This window comes from Melospiza georgiana, chromosome 4 (genome assembly GCF_028018845.1).
Source record: "Melospiza georgiana isolate bMelGeo1 chromosome 4, bMelGeo1.pri, whole genome shotgun sequence".
NCBI lineage: Eukaryota > Metazoa > Chordata > Aves > Passeriformes > Passerellidae > Melospiza > Melospiza georgiana.
Window position 1 is genome coordinate 12,446,986 of NC_080433.1, and position 23,745 is coordinate 12,470,730.

General features: G+C 39.4%; 1 protein-coding gene across 4 annotated transcripts in view; it reads right to left on the reverse strand.

The window, feature by feature from the left end:
- Nucleotides 1-23,745, reverse strand: part of PHF21B (PHD finger protein 21B) — a 134,110-nt gene that overhangs the window by 29,839 nt on the left and 80,526 nt on the right. For all 4 annotated transcript variants that reach the window (XM_058023436.1, XM_058023434.1, XM_058023437.1 and 1 more), the window contains one exon: nt 6,691-6,783. In XM_058023436.1, the coding sequence (XP_057879419.1) occupies nt 6,691-6,783 (93 nt within the window). The remainder of the gene's footprint in view (nt 1-6,690; nt 6,784-23,745) is intronic.

A 23,745-nucleotide genomic window follows, 5' to 3' on the forward strand; every position in this document is an offset into this window, starting at 1 on the left:
TGCTGCAAGTAACAATTCTCCTGTAGGCTCAACCCTTCTTTCCCCAAGTATCTTTCATTTAACTTGTGACAGCTGTCAAAACAGAATGTGATACTAGCAGGGCTTGAAATGCAGAGGAGAGAGCTGCTTCTTGAATATAAAGATTTCCTAAACCTGTGTTGTTCTTGAGTTTCCTCCATACCCACACTAACAGAAACATTTCATTTCCTGTGGCAATGCTCAGACTGGTGCTTCTCAGATAGCTGCAGGTGAGCACATTTTTCAATGAGATATTCTCAAATCTGAGCACTCACTAGATGGCAGCTCTCTGCTTTTCAGACAGGGAAATAAGAGAGTGCTCAATCCTGTGAGATGTACAGAGTGCTCTTTTGTTCAACAACTTCTAATTTAATATATTTTAAAGAGTTTCAGATCAGGAAAGAATCAGCTCCTGTGACTAACATGACTTCTTGTATATCCCATATTATTAAGCTCCATGCAGATGTCCCTATATGAAGCTCAAAAGGCTGGGACTGGGTTTGGGTTCTGTTTGTTGTTAGAGGCAAAGTTGTTGTTGCTGTTTGTTTGTTTTATTATATATACTAGTAAAGACCTGTTATTCCTATTCCCATATCTTTGTCTGAGAGCCCCTCGATTTCACAATTTTGATAATCCAGAGGGAGGGGGTTTACATTCTCCATTCCAAGGGAGGCTTTTTCTGCCTTCCCTAGCAGACACCTGTCTTGTAAACCAAGACAATCCCAACAGGTGAGCCACTCACCTGCTGTAGAAAATTAAAATAAGGTAAGAAAGAAAACCTCTTACAAAAGAAATCCTCAAGATCCAACCTATACAGGTATGGGAAAAAAGGAGAAGGGAGGAAAGTCACACAGTTCCTCCAATCTCTGTGGGCAAACCTATGCAGTCCTAAAGGACACGATTTAATTAGAACAGTTACATCTGTGAAGATCTGCAGGTGATATGAGAATTGTTAAGGGCATTTCTGGTAAGCGTGTTCTCCCTCAGGCCTGGGAAAGAAGGGAAGTTAATGCAGGGTATTTCAATTACAAAACCAAAAGGAATCACTGTGATTCTCCAGTTCACAGGCTGGACATAAAATTTCTCCCAGAAACTGAAGACTGATTTTAAAAGAAAATACTAAAGATTTCTTAATTATGAGCTCCACTAAATTGTTAAAATGTTTTTTTGTTTTTGGTTTTTTGTTTTTTTATGCTCATGACTGGCATTTTATAGCAAGGTTGAATTTGCCTAACTTCAGCTTCTAGTCCCTGGATCTTGTTCTAGCTTTGTCAGCAACACTGAAGAGCCCTCCCCTTCCCCTGTATCAGATATCAGCTGGATCATGCTCAGCATCCATCAGCCCTTCAAACTAGCAGGGCCCATCTGTATGAAAGTTCTTCAGCTCAACACAATATCACATTGCCTTTGAGAGAAAGACCATTATTCACACTTGATTTTCACTTCATCCTTATACTCAGAGCTTGAAAACAAAAACTCAAAATGGATTTGGCACAATTCATATGTCACAGAGGCAAAGTGCTGGGAACAGCAGCCAGAGCTTTCATTCTTGAAAATTTTAGAGGATTACACAGAAAACATTAGCAATGGCTGATAAAATGAGTGCAATATGGGGTAATCATATCCTTCACCAGAATGATCAGATGCACACTGAGTTCAATAAAGCTGTGTCTATTTATGCCAGCTGAGGACCAACTCCCTCCCTCTTCTTTTTTGATCAGTAAAAATTAGACAAAAAAATTTTTCTCCTTGAATTTATAGCGATGACACTCCCTAAAATCCAGGTTGCCCCACTCACTCAAATACTTGAGTTCAGTTTAGTTCCTTTCCCAATAGGCTCCTATTATCTTCAGCCTGGTCTAGGACCACTGTCAAAATAAACATAGTTTATTTCTTCCCACAGGGAAGATTTCTTTCTTTTCTTCCTTCCCCTTGATAGGGCTACATAAAAAATAAGTTACTCCTCATTGTAGAAAGTCCAGGCAAGATGACCCAGAATAAGTGAATCCCATGTTCACATACAACTTAGCCCTCTCTTTAGCATATCCCTGGAATATTAGCCTGTGAATATACAGAAGGACATTGTGAAATGCAGGGCAAAACCCAAGGAGCAGCTCCAGCCCACATTTTCAGTCCTGCTACTCTGGATGGAGTAGACCAGGGAAGAGACATTAGTTTGATCAAAACCAATAGCAAAACTGAGCAGACTTCAGCAAGGCCAGAACTGCAACAAGCCCCTAAACAAAGCCTGGTCTCAGTTCACACACAATACAACCCAGGAGTCACACAGCAGTATTTTCACATGTGTTCCAATTGCACGCACTCAATCAGGCATCTCCCAGGTGCTGTGTACCTGCCATGATTTGGTATTTCAGTTGTTAGTCATGGACTGCCAACTTATGTGTAAAGGAGGTGACATGCAGCTAATAGAACTCCTGGACAGTTTTTTTAAGAAGGCAAAACAATCTAATTTAGTTTTCTTCTCCTTCATCTCTGCTTGATACTACAGAAATGGATGTTTTGCTGAGAAGGATGTTTGAGTGGGAATCTGCCAGCTCTGCTTTTTGCGGATGTTGGCATAAGGCAGTCAGGTGGGAGCTCTTTATTAAAAATGTTATCAATGTTTTGAATAGTGGGTTGGTTTTACATGGCTTGGATTTTTTGGTGAAAAGGGAAGAAGCCAGTCACAGAAGTGATTTTTCTGTGGGAAGCTGCTAGAATCTTCCTGCATGCCTGACAAACCAATTGCAGGCTGGCTCTGAAAACAGACATACTGGTAAGCCAATTGATATAGTTAGTGATACCTCTGTGAAAGAGAAAGCATGTACAATTAAGAAAGAGAAAGCATGTACAATTCCTCTTTTTTCTTTTGAGGTGTAGGGAGGTGGCTGCTGGAAGGACCATCCCAGCACTGGGGGCAGCAGACCAACTTTGCCACAGACCAACCTATTTCCTCTATAGTACACAGTGGCATCCCAAAACTTATTTCTGTCTCTAGGAGTTGTTTTCCTTCCAAGAAATCTTCCAGAAGCCCTACTACTAAGGAAGCCAGGAGCACTACCTGGGTTTGGTACACATGTGAAGAAAAACAGCAACTACCAGTAGAAATGTGACATGAAACTATGAGAACTATGAGATGAAATTTCATGAGAACTATAACATGAAATTTTAAAATGGGACTGTGTTTTTAACATTTGGGAACACGTGGAGACTCTGGCTGGGCTCACACGGTACCCAGTGAAGAATAAACACAAACCAAGATAACAGAGCTTGTCCCAGGGCAGACAAGTGACCACATTCAGACCCTACTGAATTAATGTTAAAGTATCAAGGTTTAAAAGGACAGGTGTCTGCTGAGGAAGGCAGGAGCCTCCCCTGAAAGGGAAAATGTAAAACCCTCTCTCCAAATTGTTATAATTTTGAAATTAAGGGGCCTCTCAGCAAAGATATGGGAGCATGAATAACAGTACTTCATTAAGGAAAAAATGAAAATAAAAATAAAATAAATAATGCAATAATACAAAACAACACTGACAGTCAGAATACGACTGACACCCTGTTGGTAGCAGTCCAAATGAAATGGCGGCTGCAGCCCTTCTCGAGTGCCTGGGGTGGTTCTGTTGGAGCAGGGATCCTGTAAAAGGGTGGAGTTTTCCTTTGAAGATCCAGTGGTGGTGTAGATGGGCCTGGTCTTCCTTAGAATCCAGTGGGAAAGAGCTGCTCCTCTGGGAATCCAGTGGAAAAAGCTGCTGTGGTCCTCCAAATTACAGATTATATCCAGGTAGGAATGCTTGGCTCCTCCCTCTGGGCGGAGCATCTCCCAATGGGATGTTGGGATTTTATCAGCCATGCAGTGAGACTCAATGGCTCATTAACAGAAGATATCTCCCAGGAGGGAGGATGGGTTGTGGAAGAGATAAAGAAAACTGCCCAATTAACAGAAGATAACTGCCCCATCAGATAGGAATAGAATACACACACCCATTTCCAACCTAAGACATAAAATCACTGCAAAAGATAAAAACTAAGCAGTGTCTGACAGCAGGACTTGGCAGAGTTGACTGGAACACACATATTTCACCTAAGGCCCTGTGAGTACCCGTTTGTTTTCACCACTAACCTGTGTGATCCCTCCAATGCAGACACTGCTCTGCCCTAAGCAGCAGAATCATGAGCAAAGCCATCCCAAACTGTGCCTTCAACCAGCACTGGAAAGACAGGCCAGGGAAATAGCATTGTAATCTGATTTAACTGCCATTCAAAATGTCCCAGTCTCTCCATTAATTTGAATGAGGATTGCACTAGGCCCAAATTACTGACAATAAAACAGGGGATTTATTTTAATATTTTCACCTTTTCACTTAAAATCTTCCTGTTGAAGCACAGAAAATCACATTTCACATTACCTCTAGGTGGCTACAGTGCGACTTAGATTTGTCTGTAAACCAGTTTAAAATAAACAGAATATTTGCTCTGCAGCTGGATATTGGAACTCAAACTGAGAGAATGCCACTCCCTCCTTAGAGCAGATGGTGCCATAAGGAAGAGGAATAGCTCCAGAGTACCACAGTGTTTAAGCAGAGGACCTCTAGGATTTTCTTCTTAGAGTGCAGTGGAGAGTCTGCAGTTTCAAAGCATCTTACTCAGCTGGAGACCCCAAAGACCAAAGTAAGAAGAGAAAGGCTATCTGGAATTAGCTTCTCAAACATCACAGCTCACTTATTTGATGAAAGCAAAAATACCTTCATATTAGGAAAAAAAACAAGCAGCAAAAAAATCCCAAATGAAAAAAGAAAAACCAACCCCCCCCCCCCCCCCCCCACACACACACAAAACAAGCCAAAGAAGCTTGTTTTGGTAAATAATGAATGCCTAAAATATTGTTTGTATTGTGCAAAGAACTTGTAAGTAATGCTTGTTTGCTCACCACTTAATTAGCAGTTCTAAGTGATGGGATTTTGCTGCCATTTGTGAATGTGCAAATTTTGAAACTTCATTTCCCAGATGGAAAAGCTTCCAGGGGGTCATATCATAAAGCCATTTAAATGAACAAAACAAATTACAAGTATCTGTACTAATGTGGAAAATGAAGGAAGCTGTATGCATTATTTTATGTAACTCTTGTTAAATGCCTCGTTTTACTTGTGTGGTATGTTTTTGTTTGCATAGGGGTAAATCAAAAGAGGCTGTCAAGATGAGGAGCACAAAAGTGTTAAATATATCAAACCCCTTTAGACATGATGAGGCCTCAAAATTGATGAGTCCTCTCGTCCTCTCTTTCTGTCCAGCCAGCATGGTAATATTTACGCCTAAACAGAAGCCTTTGCTGCTCTGGTTTCATTGTCATAACTAGACTTGTCACAACTTCACTGTCACAACTAGATTTGGCAGAGATGGACATTGAGGAAGGTTCCATCCCTTCCAGATCAATATTGAGCCATAGATAACATCTGAGTCTGGACACTGCTTTCATTCCCTGAGAAATATTCCAAATTCTTGGTAGAAGAGTGATGAATATGGTTCTGCTGTCCCAGTAATTTGATGTTACATGGGGAAACAAAGTAAAGGTTTTAGCAGGTGCCAAAACCCAGCTGGACCCAACTTGTGGTATGCTTAGGAGATCGGAATTTGCTTATCCAAAAGTCAGTCCTAGAATGGCAGGACTGTCCCAGTAACTCAGAGCAAGGTGTGGGGCCTTGCCTGTCACCTATGGCGACAAAAGGAGGTTAGTGGCCAGCCTGGTCAGTGACCAAGTCTGATGAATAAAATAATAAAAGCTGATGACATGGATTGTGACTGGATTTAATTCTGCATGATTTCCAGCTCCTACTGGAAGATAATATGCACCTCTTTAATTTGCAAAATAATTTTTTATAAGGTGCTTGTTTTCACAACACTACAAGGAAGAAGATGTTTTTACCATAACACCTGTGTGGTATCACATGGCCTTGCTTCCTGGAATTTTTATATTTCCATCTGAAGTTTCCAGTTTTCCCGGACCAGAGCAGTGAGAGCCACAGTGAGAGAAATATATTTATACTTAATAATCATTAATGTGAACAGCAAACCATAGAATTGCAGCAAAATGCCTATTGAAAATGACATCCAAAATTTTTGAGAAAGAGGATTGAAATGGGGAATAAAGTGCATAATTATAGAAACAGTGATTGGCATTCAGAAAAGAAGACATTTTGAAACATTTTAAAAAACAGTGAGTGCAACTCTCCTTTCACTCTTGCTCAGAGAATCTTTACTTAGTCTGGCACCTGGGTTAGCTGGTTACAAAACTTTGTATTGGGATAAACAAGACAAATAAGTCAGTGAAACAGAACATGGGGTTAAATCTTGAACAGGAAGGTTAACACTTCCACCAGTTCTTTTAATTACAGAATTGCAGATTTTCACTTCTTTGGTTTGTGATTCAACTTTAAGGCATAAATTTACATTTCACATTCATATGTATTTTGCTCTCCCACGATGAATCTGCATTACATTTTATAGCTTTTCATTGTGCCATCAGTACACACCCAGAAGAATTATTTTTTTCATGGACTGAAGAAAAACACAACTCTGCAAAATCAGTGTGCTGATGCACCCAGGCCTGGGCAGTAGACAGAAGCAGAGAATATGTGCAAAATTACACAACCCCCTATTTGAAAGTGTATTTTGTACCTGAGGTAGCACTGCTGGTCCTTGTCCTGCCAACCTCTGCAAGGAGCTGACCTGAGGAACCTTAATGGGCACTGCAGTGATAGTTCCCAAAGCCTGTTGGAAGAAAAACATTTGAACACAGCTTAAAGCAATTGTAAAGTTTTCCCAGACAGAATCTCTCTGTTCCCTTCCAGCTCTTTTTCCCTTCCCAGCTGCCCTGGCTGGAGGCTCTCTAGGAGGCACCAAACTGTTTTCAAAATAGATCTGAAATGCACCACAGTGATGTGTATTGGTACAATGATGCATTTCATGGTAGCCAGGGTCACAAAGAGATATTTGCTGTGGCTCAGGAAATAGTAAATACTGAATTATTAAAATGGAAAGCTGCCTATAAATCTACTACAGCACACAACATTCAGCTGACACCCATTTGGGCCAACACAGCATTTATTACTATCCATGCTTATTTTTGTTACTCACCCTTTTCTTAGTTGAACACCAAATTTATTCAAAGCTTATTTAAGATAGGATGGAACAAGCAGATAACTTTTAAATTTATGATTGGGCCACACATGTAAAGAAGACAGTTAACTTTTCCCAGTTAACTTTTCCCATTCAATGTCTTTCATCCCTGATTTCACTTCACCAAATCATGGACTGGCTTGGATTGGAAGGGACCTTAAAGATCACCCAATTTCACCCCCAACATGGGCAGGGGCACTTTCCACCAGACCAGGTTGCTCCAAGCCCCATCCAATATGGCCTTGGACATTTCCAGGGATGGGGAAGACACAGCTTCTAACCAAAAGTTCTAAAAATACTTTGGTTAACTGGCCAATATTCTTAAGGCAATGTTTTGTAACTTTCATCTAGCATTTTGTTATCACTGTTGGGATGATACAGAAATAAAAGCAAGCATATGACTGTCATTATAACAGCAAGAGACACTTAGTCACCAAACAGAAAATCTTACCAGGCTGTTAGAAATAGCTATTAAGGAGAAAAATATAGATTCAACTGAATTTCTCTAAATTTAACTGTGGATCACAGCCAGCAAGATAAAATATGCTATTATTACCTCAATCTGGTAATGAAATTTGTCAGTAGAAAATAAACTATAACATAATCAGCTCAAGGAAAGTGAAACTGTGTCATATCCATACTGATATGTTCTCCTCAGACCTCACCCACAGAGTGGCAAAACAGTCTATTTCATTCTGTCTCCAGTGTTTGATAAGAAATAACAAGTGTATTCAGGCAGAATATTCTTAATAAACTTCTCCTACAGCATTTATATTTTTACCTCTGCTACTCCTGTCAGAGACATTTGGGGGTGTGATGCTGCATATTCAGGAAAGATTAACATTTGAAAATTTGCCTATTAAAACAACAAGGAGAGCTGAACAGTTATAAACATGCATGACAATTTTTCTTGAGTACTCATGGATTACCAGTGCCCTGGATTATCCATGGAAAAATATACTCCATTAAAATTCTGTCTCAAGCCAAGAGAAGAGGGGCAGAGAGAGCAGCATTTCCATCCCTGGATGATAAAATAAGTAAGTTGCACCTTCCTTTAGAAATTAGGGATCTGGCAGCAGGGAGAGGAACAGAAGGGGGTATTTCTGCCACAGTTTCCTTATAGGGTGATACAGGGACTAAAAATAAGGGGAAGGATCTGATTAAACAACTTCATTGCCCTCACACATCAGCAAGAATACCATGATGAACCACTGCAGTCTGGGGAGAAGGAGAAATTGAGCTGGCACCTGCTGCTGTGGGCATTTATTAGACTTATCACAACTTCCTGCTTAATATTGGCATAAACTGTAATCAATTCAGCCAGATTCAGATTTTTTAGGGTAAATACCAAAGTGAACTTTCCAACTCATGCTACAGAAAGCTTATCACAAGTAGGATCTATATTTTCCTACTGTCCCAAATGAGATTTCTTTCACCACCAGTGATGTCCAAGGTCTACTTGGAAGTACCAGGGGCATCACTACTTCTCCTGGGCTGCATAGATACCCTCTACAGAAAGTTAAAACAAAAAGTTCTGCCTTCTGGAAAGTTGTACTTTAAAGGCTGCTGCCTCTGACCTTGCAAACACACATTCTGATGTTCCTACAGGTACACAAGGATTTGCAAAGATTTCCAAACTGGACAACAAAATACACGGTGGTTGGCATGGTGGTGTTCAGTCCAAGGCTACACTTGATGATCTTGGATGTCTTTTCCAACCTTAATGATTCTGTGATGCCATTAAAATACAAAGAGCTGACGCTGAATGAAATTGGAAATTGATTATAAAGATAAGAGTCAAATTACTGAGATGTTAAGTAAGATAGAGTTATCAATTGTTAAGATACACAGTAAACTCCATGTCTGAGAAAAAAAGCTCTTCTCTTGTATTACCTTAAATATCTCCAGGAAATAAAATCCAACCAAGTATCCAGAACAGAATGACTGTTTGTCCTGTGAGGAAGGAGGTCATGTCAGCCCCTGGGTGCCTCACTGGGCCAATTATGGTTCAGGTTTCAAAACAGTGAATGATTGAGACAAAAGAAATGAGAGAACAAACAAGAAACACCACAAAACTACTCTGCACTGTTTCCTCAGCTTCACTGGAAGGCAGAGTCAGGAGGAATCATCTGTTGGTAGCGGAGAAAGGAACTACTGTCACTTCTGTCACCTGCACTTTTAAAAATTTAATCAGATTTATTTTCCTGAAGGAGCAGTTCTGCAGCAAACACAAAAGTACAAAACCAAATAATGGCACTCTTAAGTTATGAAATTTTCAGTGACAAAGATGCAACCTTCCCTTTACAAATGATTTTATAGTAAGGATCTGTCATTGAATATTCAAGGAAACAATCTCAGTATAGAAATCATATAGCCAAGGAAAAAAATCAGAACTTCAATTTCATGTTAATATCAGCACTACACTATGTTCAGATAGAGAGAGATGTAAGAATCTATTTTATTTTTCACTATTTACATTGTTTTGTTACTCCTTCCCAGCTTGGGCAATAAATGGCTTCAGCTACTCAAGAATTCAATGACCTCTGTACTTTTCCTGTAACACATTTCATCTCTTATGTTTGCTGAGGTCAGTATTATTGTCTCCCTTTTAGTGATTAAAAAAATCTAGATTTAGAGGTGAAATGATAATGGTCAGGGCTAGACTTTGTGCAGGTGGAAATTCCAGTGTTTAATCCATGTGACTGATTAACTTCATCTCATCCATGCATGGAGACCTCCATCCAAATGGCCTAATTTTTAGGCAGACCAGGATGTCTCCATGATGACGGGTGAAAGAAGTGAAGTATATGAAACAGGGAACCCCAGTTGTGCTGTCTGCAATGAAGGAGGTGCCAGAATGGGTGGGTGGGCAGTTTGTCTCTGGGTACAATTTACACTGCTTTGTTCTTGTTCAAGTTGTACATAAACAAGAAAATAAATGGGAAATAAAAACACAAGTGTCTTTATCTGATGCCTTTGGCCACACAATGAGAGCTGGACAAATTTCCCATGGCTCAGGCTATGACATATCAAATCCTGTTCACACTCCCCTTCATACATCAGCTCAAGCTGGGCCCTCAGCTTCAGGAGGTAACTAATCAAGACATCTCCCCAAAAAACAGAAGAAAAAAATTTTGTTCCTCCTGTTAGCAGAGCCACCTGTTTTCATGCCCTGACTGTCCAGGCCATGGTGAGACTGATAGAGCAAAGACTTGCCACTCACTAATTCCACACTATTGTTTTTATCCATGGGGACCTTTTTCTTTTCTCCTCCTTCTTTTCCAGTTTATCCAAAGAGCAAGGTTGTGCACATTCTTATAAACTCCTAATTAACAAGCTAAAAAGACATTTTTTCTGGAAATGCTTGACCTTTAAGCATTTTGTATGGATTTATTGATACAAGCAGAAACAATAATTTAAAAGACTATTTTAGGAGTGCCGAATAGCAGCACTTTTGTAAAGATAAATGAATTTCTTATTTCTACATTTACAGCTCTAAGCATTTTAATGAAAAGGTCCATAAAAGTCAAAGATATTTCTGAATCTCTCCTTTGTCTAGGGCTTTTCTGGTGACTCCCTGAAACATCTATAATGTGAAGGGATGGGGAAGTGAAAAGCCAAATTTCACTTTGCCTCAGGTTTGATTGTATGCATTTAAATCAGACATTACTTTATACGGTTGGGGTTTTTTTCGAATAAGAACAAATACATCCAATATATTTCCTACTGTCTAATTCACTAAACTTTACATCCAGAAGCATTTTGGGAGTTCAGGATCTTTTGGTAACTCTCACCTGAACCTCCAGCCCTGGACTGGGGCAGAAAGCTCAACCACTCCATCCCTCAGCTCAGAGTTACTGGATAATGAACACATGTGACTGGGACACAAGACATTTCCCAGCTCCTGTCTCCAGCCACCTCCACGGGCAGACAGGGATCTGGCATGTCAGGGACATGGTTTTATCCAGCAATCCACAGGTGCTCTCAGACAGGAATGCAGCAGGCCCACTGTGGAGGGGACCTGCGATCTCTGTTGGGTAAATGTCATCCAGCAGCACCTTCCAAAGGGTCACATTCAAATTGCAAAAAGAAGTGAAGGGATCCAAAGGAAATCATCCTTTTCACTGGCCAGTTTATTCACTAAAATAATGAGAATAACTTAAAATAGGAAAACCAGCCCAAGTCCCCAAACAAGAGGACACAGTTGCATAAAAAGAAAAATAAACAACAAAAAACAGTTCCTCCCATTCAACCAAAAGAAAATGAAAAATTTAAGAGATATTGCCAAGTGCAGTTATTAAGGATGATGACTTATCACTGCCATTTCTATTAATGCCCTGCATTGTAACTATAGGAGTAACCAACAGGAGTTGGATTCAATGATCCTTGTGGGTCCCTTTCAACTCAGAATATTCTGTGAACCTCCTATGATTCTCCTGCAATAAATCAACTCCATCCCAGGATAAAGGCTCTCAAAGACAACTGAGGTATAGAAGTGTGAGGAGAGTAGCAAGTGGAAGACATAAAAAGTGAAACAAAGAAGTATGGCATGGGCAGAGAATAAGAATTCAAAGCATGAAGTCTAGAGATGCTCAGAGGATAAAAGAATGCTGCAGTGGAAACAAAGATGAAAACTACATTATCAGTGATCACACTAAGGGCCATACATTCAGTTTCCAGCTATTATGTTATGATTTATTTAGTCAATGCCTGAGTTTTCAAATCTAGGACCATTTGTGATTTAAACAAGCTTTTGCCTTTCAGTCCTGAATGAATACACACACACACATACATATATGTATGTATCTACATATTGTATCTCTATTGAAAAATAGTTGCATTTTAATGAGTTTGGGTACCTACATTTGTCAAACCATTGCTATGGTCATTTTGAATAATAAATTGCCTTCCCCCCTCCTTTAGATGTAGTAACAAATGCTTAAGGACTTATTGCTACAATTAATTTTCTGTACAAACTCATTGCAGAGCTTGTGTCCATGAGCAGTTTAAGATTACATCACGGATGTAAAGCTGTTAGGAGACATAACTGTTCTCCCACTCCAGAATTACACCAGGATAAAATCACTCCAGTCAATCACTAAAGAGAATCAGACTCAACCAGCAACAGAAGGTTAAAGACACATTCAGTTCTACAGCACATTACCAAAATAAGAGTTTAACTCTGGAACATATGGGTTTGTTGTATCTCAGCTGAACAGTTCAATTATTTGAGCTCAACTGACACTACATTGCTGGATTATTTGCAAATTATTTTATACTGACATCAATACTGCAGTACAAATACTGTGTTCCTGCAATGAATTATGGAAATACTAATCTTCTTCTTTTTAAAGAACATATGCATCTTTTTAAGATCTAGGTCTTCTTCGTGTTGAACCTAAGCTATTAAAAAAAATCTTTTTGTCTGTTATGTGTTCAATATTGGCAACGACAGTTTTACAGAATGGATTTTTAATGTGCTAGTGACAGGGGAACAGATTGCTATGGCAACAGCAAAGACGAAAATTCTTAACCTGAATGGATCATCGCTGAAGTAATTGCAGGGGTTTTTACCCATTCTACATCCATTTTACAACTTGAATGCTGCATTCAACATTAAGCTTGCTTTACATAAATGCCAAGCACTGTGTGCAGCCTCCAAGTTGATTTGACCTAAAACTTACTGCCCCTTTCCTCACAAATCCTGGATAACTGTTCTCTAGCTCGCCTGAACATCTGAATATGATCATGTTTTCAGAGTCCACCAATAAAAGCAACAGGCCTTTGGACAGAACTTTGATGCTCCTCTAAGACATGTTCAGATACACATTTTTTCTTTCCTTCTAGACTCAACTTGCATAAAAATCAATGGAAATAATTTTTCATTCTCCAAAATCTGGTGAAATCACTTTGCATGGTATTTCCAATGAACTGATGGAATAAGGTATCAGTTTCACATTTCATGGTATTCTAAAGAGGCTGTTACTTCAGATACATATTTTGTGTAAACAGTAATTTAATTGGAATTTCATAGAAATGTAAAGGTTTACAGGTTTTAATAGTTTTTGTTCTCCCCACTTCCTTTCCCTTTACTCAGAATTCATTAATCATGTTTGCATATGCAATTTATGATTGTTATGAAGTAGACAATTGAAATCATATGTCCTGTTGCTTTTTCAAAACATCAATATTTTTGAAACTATCCTTTCTTTGGGCACCAAAAATACTATTTAAAACAACTTTCCTTACAGCCAATTATTAATGACTTGGACTTTTGTCCTGGAACAGCTCTCTCTGCATGGGGGTAGGCACAATCAGTAGGAGGCAAAGCATCACCTTAAATTCCACACCTGCTTTGAAAACCAAATTCTTAGTTATTGCTGAGGTTTTTGTACTCATCCCTTTCATCACCACTCATTTGCAAGGAAGCCCAAGGTGGTAACACATCTCATGTAGGTATCAGAAGAGAATATGCAGAGATGAAGCAAGCAATGTTCTGCTTTTCCTGTGTTTCTCAGGCTTTCCAGAGAATAAATAAATAAACAATATTTAATATTCAATATAATAAATAAATATATTATTATATGAATTATATTAATATAACAAATAAACCAAATTTATCTCTGCTTTTACCATGGGATTTTCAAACCACTACTTCTACTTCTTGCCACTTGCACATTGCCATCTGGGTGGACTGAAAAATACAAACTCTGAACACACTGTAGGTATGTTTTCTGGAAAAAGGAAAACACAATGAATACAGCCCACATTTTTCCCTGTTTCAGAAATCCCATTGATTACTTACACAAGGAGACATCTGTGCCAAATGCCTATTCCTAAACACAATTTGCACCATAATATTTACTGGTCAGTAGTTTTTTTCTAATGCACCATTTTTCAATCAAAATATTTATAAAATATTTCTAAATATATTATAAAAATATTTTTTATATATAAGTATAAATTATTTTTATTAGGATTTTTCCACGGGCATTAGACCACACTCCGAATTTCTGCATCAAAATACAATAAAAAAAGAAAAAAAGAAAGTTTGGGTGTGCTAAATGCATTAGCATGCACATACCTGTTCCGTGATTTGTAGCCTTATTCAGAAACCATATTTAACTAATTAAATCTCCACCTCCTGAACAAATGAGCATAATGCCAATGAGTTGAAGCAAGACTCAGCATCTGTGATCACACCTATAGTTTCTTGCTCAGATGATTCATAAAAGGTTTTCTGTTTAACTACTCAGCTGTTCCAGGTTGATCTGGTTTTTAATGACTAATGTTTTCAAATTACTTAGTCTGCATTCACAGTTTGCAGAAATATTCCCAAGTAAAGGGAAAATGTATGAACAGTGTCACACAAAGCAGTTTCACACCTCTCCCTCAAGTGAGCTCAGGCAGGAGTAAAAATCTCCAACAGACCCAGCAGCTACTGAAGCACCACTGTCCTACCACAGCTGCAGGATGTGAAGATTACAGTATGACAACATCCCTTTTAAAAGAAAATATAGCAGTAATAATAACAACAACAAAAAGCACTAATAGCTTGCCAAGCCTATTGTACAGTCATTAGGAAAATAGTGAAAGACATGCTAGTGATATAGATTAATTCTTCTGGTACAAATAAAGCTTCTCTAGACCTGACTTCAGTGGAGATGTTCCAAACTCACACATTTGACAATGCTCATAGAATTTGCTGAGAAATACTGTGTTATTATGGCTTATAAACTTAAACTTACTGAAGTGTAAACACGTCATGATATGCCAAGATATAAATTAATTCTGCATGTAATAACTTCTAAATTCATGTAATAACTTCTAAATTCAAAACCAATTTCTGGATTCAGGCTAGAAGAATGAGAGTTAGAGCTCATATTCCTCAAGACTTGATAATTCTGAGCCATCATAGCGATGGTTCAAAGCCACTTACTCTGGCTTTGAAACCCACTCAAATCCACAAATACAGCAGAAACCTGGAGCTTTTTATCTTCTCATACTGATTAGGGAGTTTGGGCAGTCCTTTTCTAGCAATAATAACAAATGCAATATCTAATTTCCCATATTACAGGAAAGGTTAAAAACTACATGTTGACAGAATATGGAGGATTGGCTTATATTGTGAAAAGTCAAATGTGAGGGAAAATAATATAATGCTTCACCCTAAAAAAAAAGTGAAAACACCAAATTGGTTTGTGGGGTTTCATTAGAGCAAATGCTAACTAATTACCATACAAAGTCTTCTAAAATCATAGTATCCCTGAAGCATCTCTGTCAAATTTCTACAGTATTCTTATTACTGCTAGTCTACAATATCCTTCTTTTAAAAAATCTTAGTGTACTAAGAGATAATTCAAAGAAAAATTAATATTATATTAAATTAAACAATGCTGACTTGTGGGTTTATTTCACACCCAGAAGGATAGTAAATATTTCAGGTAAAACCCTTAAATCATCATTACCAGTTCAGCAAACTACAGGAAGCAAAATGTTGCTTTAGTTCTATCAAAGCTGTCATTCACATTCTGGTATTACCTATTCAGTCACTGCTATTGCAGTGATCCTGCAAATAAAAAGAAACACATCTCCAACCCAGGCAGTTTCATTGCTTGATTCAGTGAGGGATGCAACAATCAAATTGTTTGCAATATCCTACATGTGCAAATTTGATGACACAAGTCATTGAACTGGGGTTGTAATAAAATAAAACAAGAAAAAAAGGCTAAATAAATGTCTTTAATAAAGATCTCATGGAGAAAACCCCCCACACAAACAATCATACCCATTAACAAAATGCCTTGCACAAAAGCAGAGGGGATGGTCTTGCCTTAACTTGTCAAATCTCCAAGGACAATATTTAGCCACAGAATTTAAACAGTCAAAAGATTAAGACCCCAGCATAGAAAAGCAGGGAAATATGAACTCATACATGGATATGACTAATGTTGTTGAAGACATGTGAATTATATACATGTTAACTCAGGGTTATGCTCAAATAGAGGATAAACTTGAAATAGTTTTCTGAAATCACTGATATTGATGCCTGATTGTAAGATCAACAAAAAGAATTTTGGTTTGTCTTACCTTGCCTGGTGCCTGCCTTATTTTAAAAGGGTTTATATTTCAGTTTTCATAAGGACAAAAATCCAATTCCAATGCAAGTCTTTCTACTCAAGAGGACAAAAACACGACTCAAGACCACAGCATACCATCTGCACAAGAATTGTCTGCACAGAAGAAACATCAAGCCCAAGAGTGATTTAAAAGCAGCCAAAGAAGAAACAGGCTCATGATAAGTAAAAGTAACCAGTCTTTTCCCACCCATACACACATATATGAGTATCAAAAACACACCCTATAGCTTTTAACAGGCATCCGCCAACACTCTGTCCTTGTCACTGATGGAAACTGAAATATATCTGTCTTGCCATTCAGCTATTCTCTAAATTTAGAGATGAACAAATTTGGTTAAATTTGGATCAGGCACTTTGTGACTCACATTACCCTCCAAGTTGGCAGTCCTTCACATGTCACACAAAAAGGCCATTTAACATAGTGCACAATCCCACTCCTGAAGAGGCACTGCCCACAGTCAAAGCAAGGGATACATAAACACACCGTTAAAAGGCAGGAAACCCATCCAAGCCACTCTTATATGAACAGCAAAACAGTGCCTGTGGGTTGAAATATGCATTCAAAGAACCAAATTTTTTAACTAGTGCAAACAGAATCCATCACTTGGAGCACAACTCTCTTGTCAGGGAGGGTCTGTCCTTCTCCATAGGAATACCTCCACACACAGATTACTTCCTTCTCTCTCTCACACACACAAACACTTTTAATTGCTTATTGTGTAGCAATTTAACTTGAATTTTAATGAAATGGCTGTGATGTGAGGAAAAGAGAACAACTAAACCCTAGCATCAATAAGTACTAATAAATATTAATATAACATAAACACCACTTATATTGCGAAGTGAAACAAGTTTATTATCTACTCATTAAATCCATAGATGAAATAGAATTACTGCCTTTATTACTGTCAGGAGTTACTTCTAAGATAGTTCTATTTACTACTTGAGTATCCATCAGCACTCTGTGTTTACAGCATCTACTGTCTCACTCATCTCTCTCACCAACCCCTCCACATTTATACGTGAAATAGCTGAAGATCAGTATTTCCTGATACATTTTTCCAATCAATTTCAATATAGACATAAATGCACACTGTGAGATTAGCAGCAGACCAATTGCCAAATCCTGATATACTTAGAACACCAATAGGAGATCTTATCATGCCTGTATTTACAATATGAACATTGAAAGAGGAAAATACAGAATTTGCAGTCTGGTATCAAACAGATTCCTGTAAATTATTCAACTATGTCACAAACTCTGAACATAATGGGAAAACCTCACCTTTAAACTATAAATGGAACTAAGACATTTAGCAATATTCCAAAGCCTTTCATTTCCTTAAGTGGTGCCTTTTATTAAAGTAATGGCATATGTAGAATAAGTAGACCTATTTATGCATCCTGTAATTTAGAAAAATACCTAGGAGATGACTTCTCCAGCCCCAAAGCTGATCATCTTTCACTATTACAAACTGCACTTCAAGTTTGAATCACACAGCCCTCAAATTTTCTATCCATCCCCTCACATTCTTGGTCCTCCATTTTAAATAGAAATAACTTGAAAATTCTGACATTTTCAGGAATGCTTGACTGATAATTTCTGTGAAGCACAGACAGCCTCCAATTACAATGAAATAGCTACAGTGTATTATCATTTTTAGAGCGTTCTTTGCAATTCTGAAGTGAATCAAAGCTCTCCACGGGAGCTACTCTGATTAACGTCAAAACAATCATGTGCTACAAACCCTCAGCATCAGAATAAGGGACTCAGAATTTTGTTTGTATGGATAATATATAAAGATGTATGAAAATACCACAGAAACTTCCATAAGGGGCCTGCCTATATATTCACAGAATCACAGAATTCCAGGAAGGGTTGGGTTGGAAAAGACCTTTAAAGCTTACCCCATCCTACCTCCTGCCATGGGCAGAGACACCTTCCACAGACCAGGCTGCTCCCAGCCCCATCCAGCCTGGCCTTGGGCACTTCCAAGGATACTGCAGCTAGAGCTCCTCTGGGCAACCTGAGCCAGTGCCTCATCCACCCTTATGGGGGGAAATTTCTTCCCGGTATCTCATCTAACCCTCTGTCAGTTTGAAGCCATTGTCCCTTGTCCTGTCACTCCACACCCCTGTCCAAACTCTGTCTTCACCTTCCTTGTTGGTTCCTTCAGACAATTAAGTCCCTGCAAAGCTTCTCTTCTCCAGGCTGAGCAATCTGGATTCTCCCTGGGCTTCATCTCAGCAGAGCTGCTCCATCCCTCTGATCATCTTGGTGCCTCCTCTGGACTTGCTCCAGCAGCTCCAGGTCCTTCCTGTGCTGGGTTCCTGGGCTGGAGGCAACTCTGCAGGTGAGATCTCACCTGAGCAGGGCAGAGGGGCAGAAAACCCCCTCCCCTGCTGCCCATGCTTCTACAATTTTATCTTCCTAAATTTTAAGACTTTATTTTATAGGCATTTAGAATTGCTCCCAAGAAAAGGCATGAAATTGGAGCAATTGCATTTCCCTCCTTTAACCTGGTCTCTTCTGTTTGGTTCTCTATAGACAGGACAATGAAGTACTTCTGGTTATAAGGAAATACAAACGCGCTGACAGCTCCATCATTCTTCTGCAGGACCAGGAACCACTGACAAAACTAAAGCAGTTTTCAGTTAATCTCCTTCTGCTTGTGTTGCTCAGTTGAGACACTTCTCAGACACTCACAGGAAGAAAATCCATTCCACAAATACTTAGCAGCATGTCCATTCCTACACCCCACTGCACATGGGATGTTCAGTGACACAAATGCTAAGACAACAACCATTGTATTGTCTGGTCTCCAGAAACTGGGACTCGCAATTATTCCCTTCTGGAGGCCAAAGAATCAGTGACTAAACCATCCCTCAACTTTGGAGGCATTACAATAAACAATGCACCCCAAAGTTAGGGTGAGAAAAGCCTCTTTCTCACAAGCCTCTGCATTCTTATGTTAATTCCCTGTGAGTTGTGGTGTCCCATTGGCCCTGCCCCCTGTTCAGCCCCTATTTCCATTTTTGTATGTCTGCTCGACTGTTCTCCCTTCCCTGAATCCCCATTGGCCCTGATTTGTCACATTGCTCTGCCCAGTCAATCCCCAAAGGCTCTCCCTGTTTTTAACCACACCTTGCACCATTTTGCCCTACTCCCATTGGACCCTGATCCTCTGAACCATCCCCTCTTATCCCACATATAATCCTGGACCCTCAGCCCATCTGGGTTCTTGTCTCTGAACTGTGTTAAAAGTGGTATCCTGTTTTCAATAAATCATCATTTGGATGCCGAAACAAGAACCCATCCTGACACCATTCCTTATCAACCCCACATTCCCTGGTCATTCATTTTCTTCCAGCAGGGTGTTTGTTTGCCAGTTCTCAGAGAAATAAATTTGGAAAAGTTGCTCTTAGATTTTTACAACAAAGTTTCTGACAGTCAGTGTAAGTCCACTTTTACCTACCCTTTCCTGCTGAATATTCTGCTGCCTTCATTGAAAATTTTTTGGCTGTGTAATGAATACTATATAGGGCCTGATGAGGTTTTATTCAGTTCCTGAATTTTGTCTTTTCAGTCTTTATTCAGTCTTTGGGTGTCTGAACCCTAATGCAGACCAAATGGGAATGCAGATTGAGCAGAAAAGAAATCCACATGCTTTGGATGCATTGACACATACGGGATATTTTAAAAGGAAGCCATTTATCATCAGGAAGCATAAGTGCTTATTGTGAGTCTGACATTTAAATATACCATCAACAGCAACCAGCATTGAGAAATGGTTTAATTAACCTGAAAGGATGTAATTTTATGCTATTTAGCAAGAAATACAAATTTTAAAGTGCTTTTATGCTGTATATATCAGAGTGGTAAGGCCAAATCCTGCTGTTAGATACCCACATTTAAATATGGAGTAAATTAATGAACCTCCCTTAATGAACCTGCAACTAAGAGGGTGCAGATACAAGCAGAATCTCTCACACACACTCTATAACCCACTTCCTAAAATTACCATGTTCTTTAGAACATTCTAATGGTAGAGTTAAAACTTGGGCCCCAATGGCAAGAACTGATCACTGGATGGTGAGTGGAGTGGTAAATCCTTGGAGTTCCTACTCTCTGGGTGGTTTTCTTCATTATTATTCTGTCCTGGGGTGACTTTATTATGCTTGTATCCTCATTCATCTGTTTGGCCCAGAAATAAGTTTTGCACCTTTAAGATGGTTCTGAGAACAAGGAGGAGAGAAAAAGTGCAGAGTTTGTTTTCAGGAACTGCACTTGCTCCATCCTGGTCCTGGATTGTGTTGTCTGTGGACAGACAGACAGCAGGACAGAGCTCTCCTTTGCCTTTAGTTAGTTTTTGGCTACCTGAGGCAGAGAAGTTCCCTGGACTGTGGTTTTTCTTTTCCTTGGGCCTGTTTAACCCTGCTCTGCACAGAACACCCAGCAGAGCACCGGCAGCTCCAGCTGTGGGCACCGGGCCGGGCCTGGGCCGGGGCATTTCCAGCCCTGGAGGGACTGACAGAGACTGAGTGAGCTGAGCTGCAGCCCATGGAGGGGCCTCCTGAGTTTGGCATCTCTTTGGAGCGGCAAGAGGTTTTATTGTTTAATAGTGTCCATTTTTTTTGTGCTGGTGAATGCTTTGCCTGTTAAATAAACAAGTTTTTTCCATTTTTCTCCAAGGAAATATTTCCCTGAACCACTTAGATGAGGGGCCACTTGAATCTGCTTTCAAGAGGAACCCTTTTGGAGGTTTTTCTCTCAAATTTGCCCTAAACCAGGACATAATTTAATTTGGCTAGGTCACCTCTCCTCTATTTTCACATATCTCCTGAAGGTACACTCTAATAGGATCATACTTCAGAATTCCTCCAGAGTTACAACAACTCTGTACCCATGATGGCATGGTCAGTACTTACCTGTTCAAAATCTCCACATCACTGCCTTTCTGTGGAGTTTTCTCCTCTGTTGTTACTTTGAACAGAACACTGTTACCACTCCAGGTTGCTCTCATAGACCAGCAAAAGCAGAAAGCTCAGAGTCCTGATAAGGCCCCAGCAGGAAACCCAGCCTTGTTTCACATTTGAGGAAACCATAAAAACCAGAACAATATATGGAACATCAATGGGAACTGTTACCCACACAGAGCAGTCATTGCTCTGTTCCTCCAGGATAGACATCCAGAATCCAACCAGTGACCGATAAAACAAAGCTCAAGTAAGCCCCCAACAAATCTCTTCAATATCTTGAAATTCATCAGCCATCCCTGATCAACACAGATCTAAAGAAAAATACAACTGAGCAGCAGTAGTAACACACAGTAAGAGCAGGAGCCATGGACTTCAGAAACACAACAATTTTGGCAATCACAGATAACCTGGCACGTGTCTGATGCCAGAGAGACGCCAACACGACCAAGGCTCTCATAACCCATAGAAAAATGTCTTTATTTTCCCTCCCTTAGATCTGTGTGGAGCCTCTGGATTGTTCTTTTATCCTTGTGCTCAGTAGTTATCATTTCCACCTGCATTTCAGCACATGGATTTACATGGATAAGGAACAATAAGTATGAGGCAGAGGTACAAAGAGCTACAGCAAAGGCTAAATGGGGCCATGGCATGATCCAAGGACTTGTTGGACAGTTCTCATTCCCAAGGATGCCTTGTGCAGCGTGGACATGTCTGAGGCATTTTCAAAGTTACCAAAAAGGCCTGTAGTGTGGCTGCCAATACAGAGATCCTGCCTAAGGCAGCCCTCGTGAGCTTCCTATGGAGAAGCACAAAGGGATCAGCATAAGTGGACCCTTTATTTTTCAGTTTTCCCACAGTAAAACACGGAATAATAATGCCTTAGTCATACTAACTCCATATTGTGAGGATAAATTAACCAGTGCCACATTTTCAGGCACTGTAGTAATATGAATTCTAAAAAAAAAAAAATGTATATAGCCACATAACCAATACAGGTAAATACCTCTATAAATAAAACCTTTAAGTACTGCTGCAATACAAATAATAAATAACAACCAAAGAGGACTTAGTCATATGCACAGGCAGATTTACAGTTATGGAGGAAGTACTTTTACAAAGAGCATAGTGAAGCATATAAAGTAGGATGGTGAAGAGAAATGTAATAAATCATTCTACAAATACATTATTCTGAAAAATGGCCATTGTAGGTAAGAGTATGTTCCTAAAGTTCTGGGATGCATTTTTTTTTTTTCTGGTAAATTGAATATACAGATAACTAACAGGTATAAATGAGCATCCTCCCACATGTATAAAAGCCACATTTCCTGAAAAAATAAATGGATACCTGGTGTTGTGTGCTCAGTCTAAACAGGGACACAAGTAGTTCTATGAGCTGTGGAGTTAATGAAGTATTTGTGGACAGTTTACTATCTTACCAAGAGTTTATAGCACTATAAATCCTCATACTGCATTTTGCTTTGAAAGAAGCCCTCTGTATAGAAAAGCCCTGGGACACAAGAGTACATGTGCATGGGGAAACTCCCAAATTTCCTCCAGCTGACCCAGGAAATACATGTGTGGGAAGGGAAGCACAAAGAGGGGCAGGAGGCAGGTTTGATTCTGTTTGTGGAGTCCTGAAGGACAGGGAGCCAGGGCCTTTTCTTTACAAGGCAGATTGTTCAAGCACAGAAGATGGGACTTTGTCCTTCAGCAAAGTAATTTCAGATCTTGCTTTCAGTCAGGAAATTGTGGTGAGGATAGGAAAGGGTAAATACCACATAAATATCATTGCAATAAAAATAAAATTTGAGAGGCTTATATCAAAATCTCTTTATACCAAAGTATGTTGCAGGTACAGGCATACCACTACCTACCCAGTAGCTCCAGGCCATTCTCTCTACACAATTCTAGCAATTCTCTGAAGGCAAAGCACACCTATCATGTATACGTCACATGCCAGCAAAATTCAGCTTATGCCAACAAAATTCTGCTTTGGCCAACATAACTTGCTCCAGACCATCCAAATGAAGCTCTAAGCTCCATCTCTTGCAGTGGGAGCAAGGGCTGCACCCATGATATCCCTGGCTGTACCCTTTCCTCAGTGCAGCTCTGTCAGTCATGTCCTCACACATGGGATTGGCACTGGAAGGCTGCAGGGAATAGTGTGGATCACCACTGATTCCTGCAGCTCACCACTTCCAGTGCTTACACATCTCAATCCTTTTTAATCTCACAATGTATCCTGCTTCTAATAAACCATGTGATATGTATCTAAACAATCCTTTAGCATTGTTATGCACGTATTTACTTAGATACTTTTGCCCATGCAGATATGGCTTCCATTAAGTCAACAGCATTGCAAAATCACTTTAAAAATTGGCTGGGTAAACAACAGCCTAAAATGAAAGTGATGACTTGCTGCTGCCCAAATGAA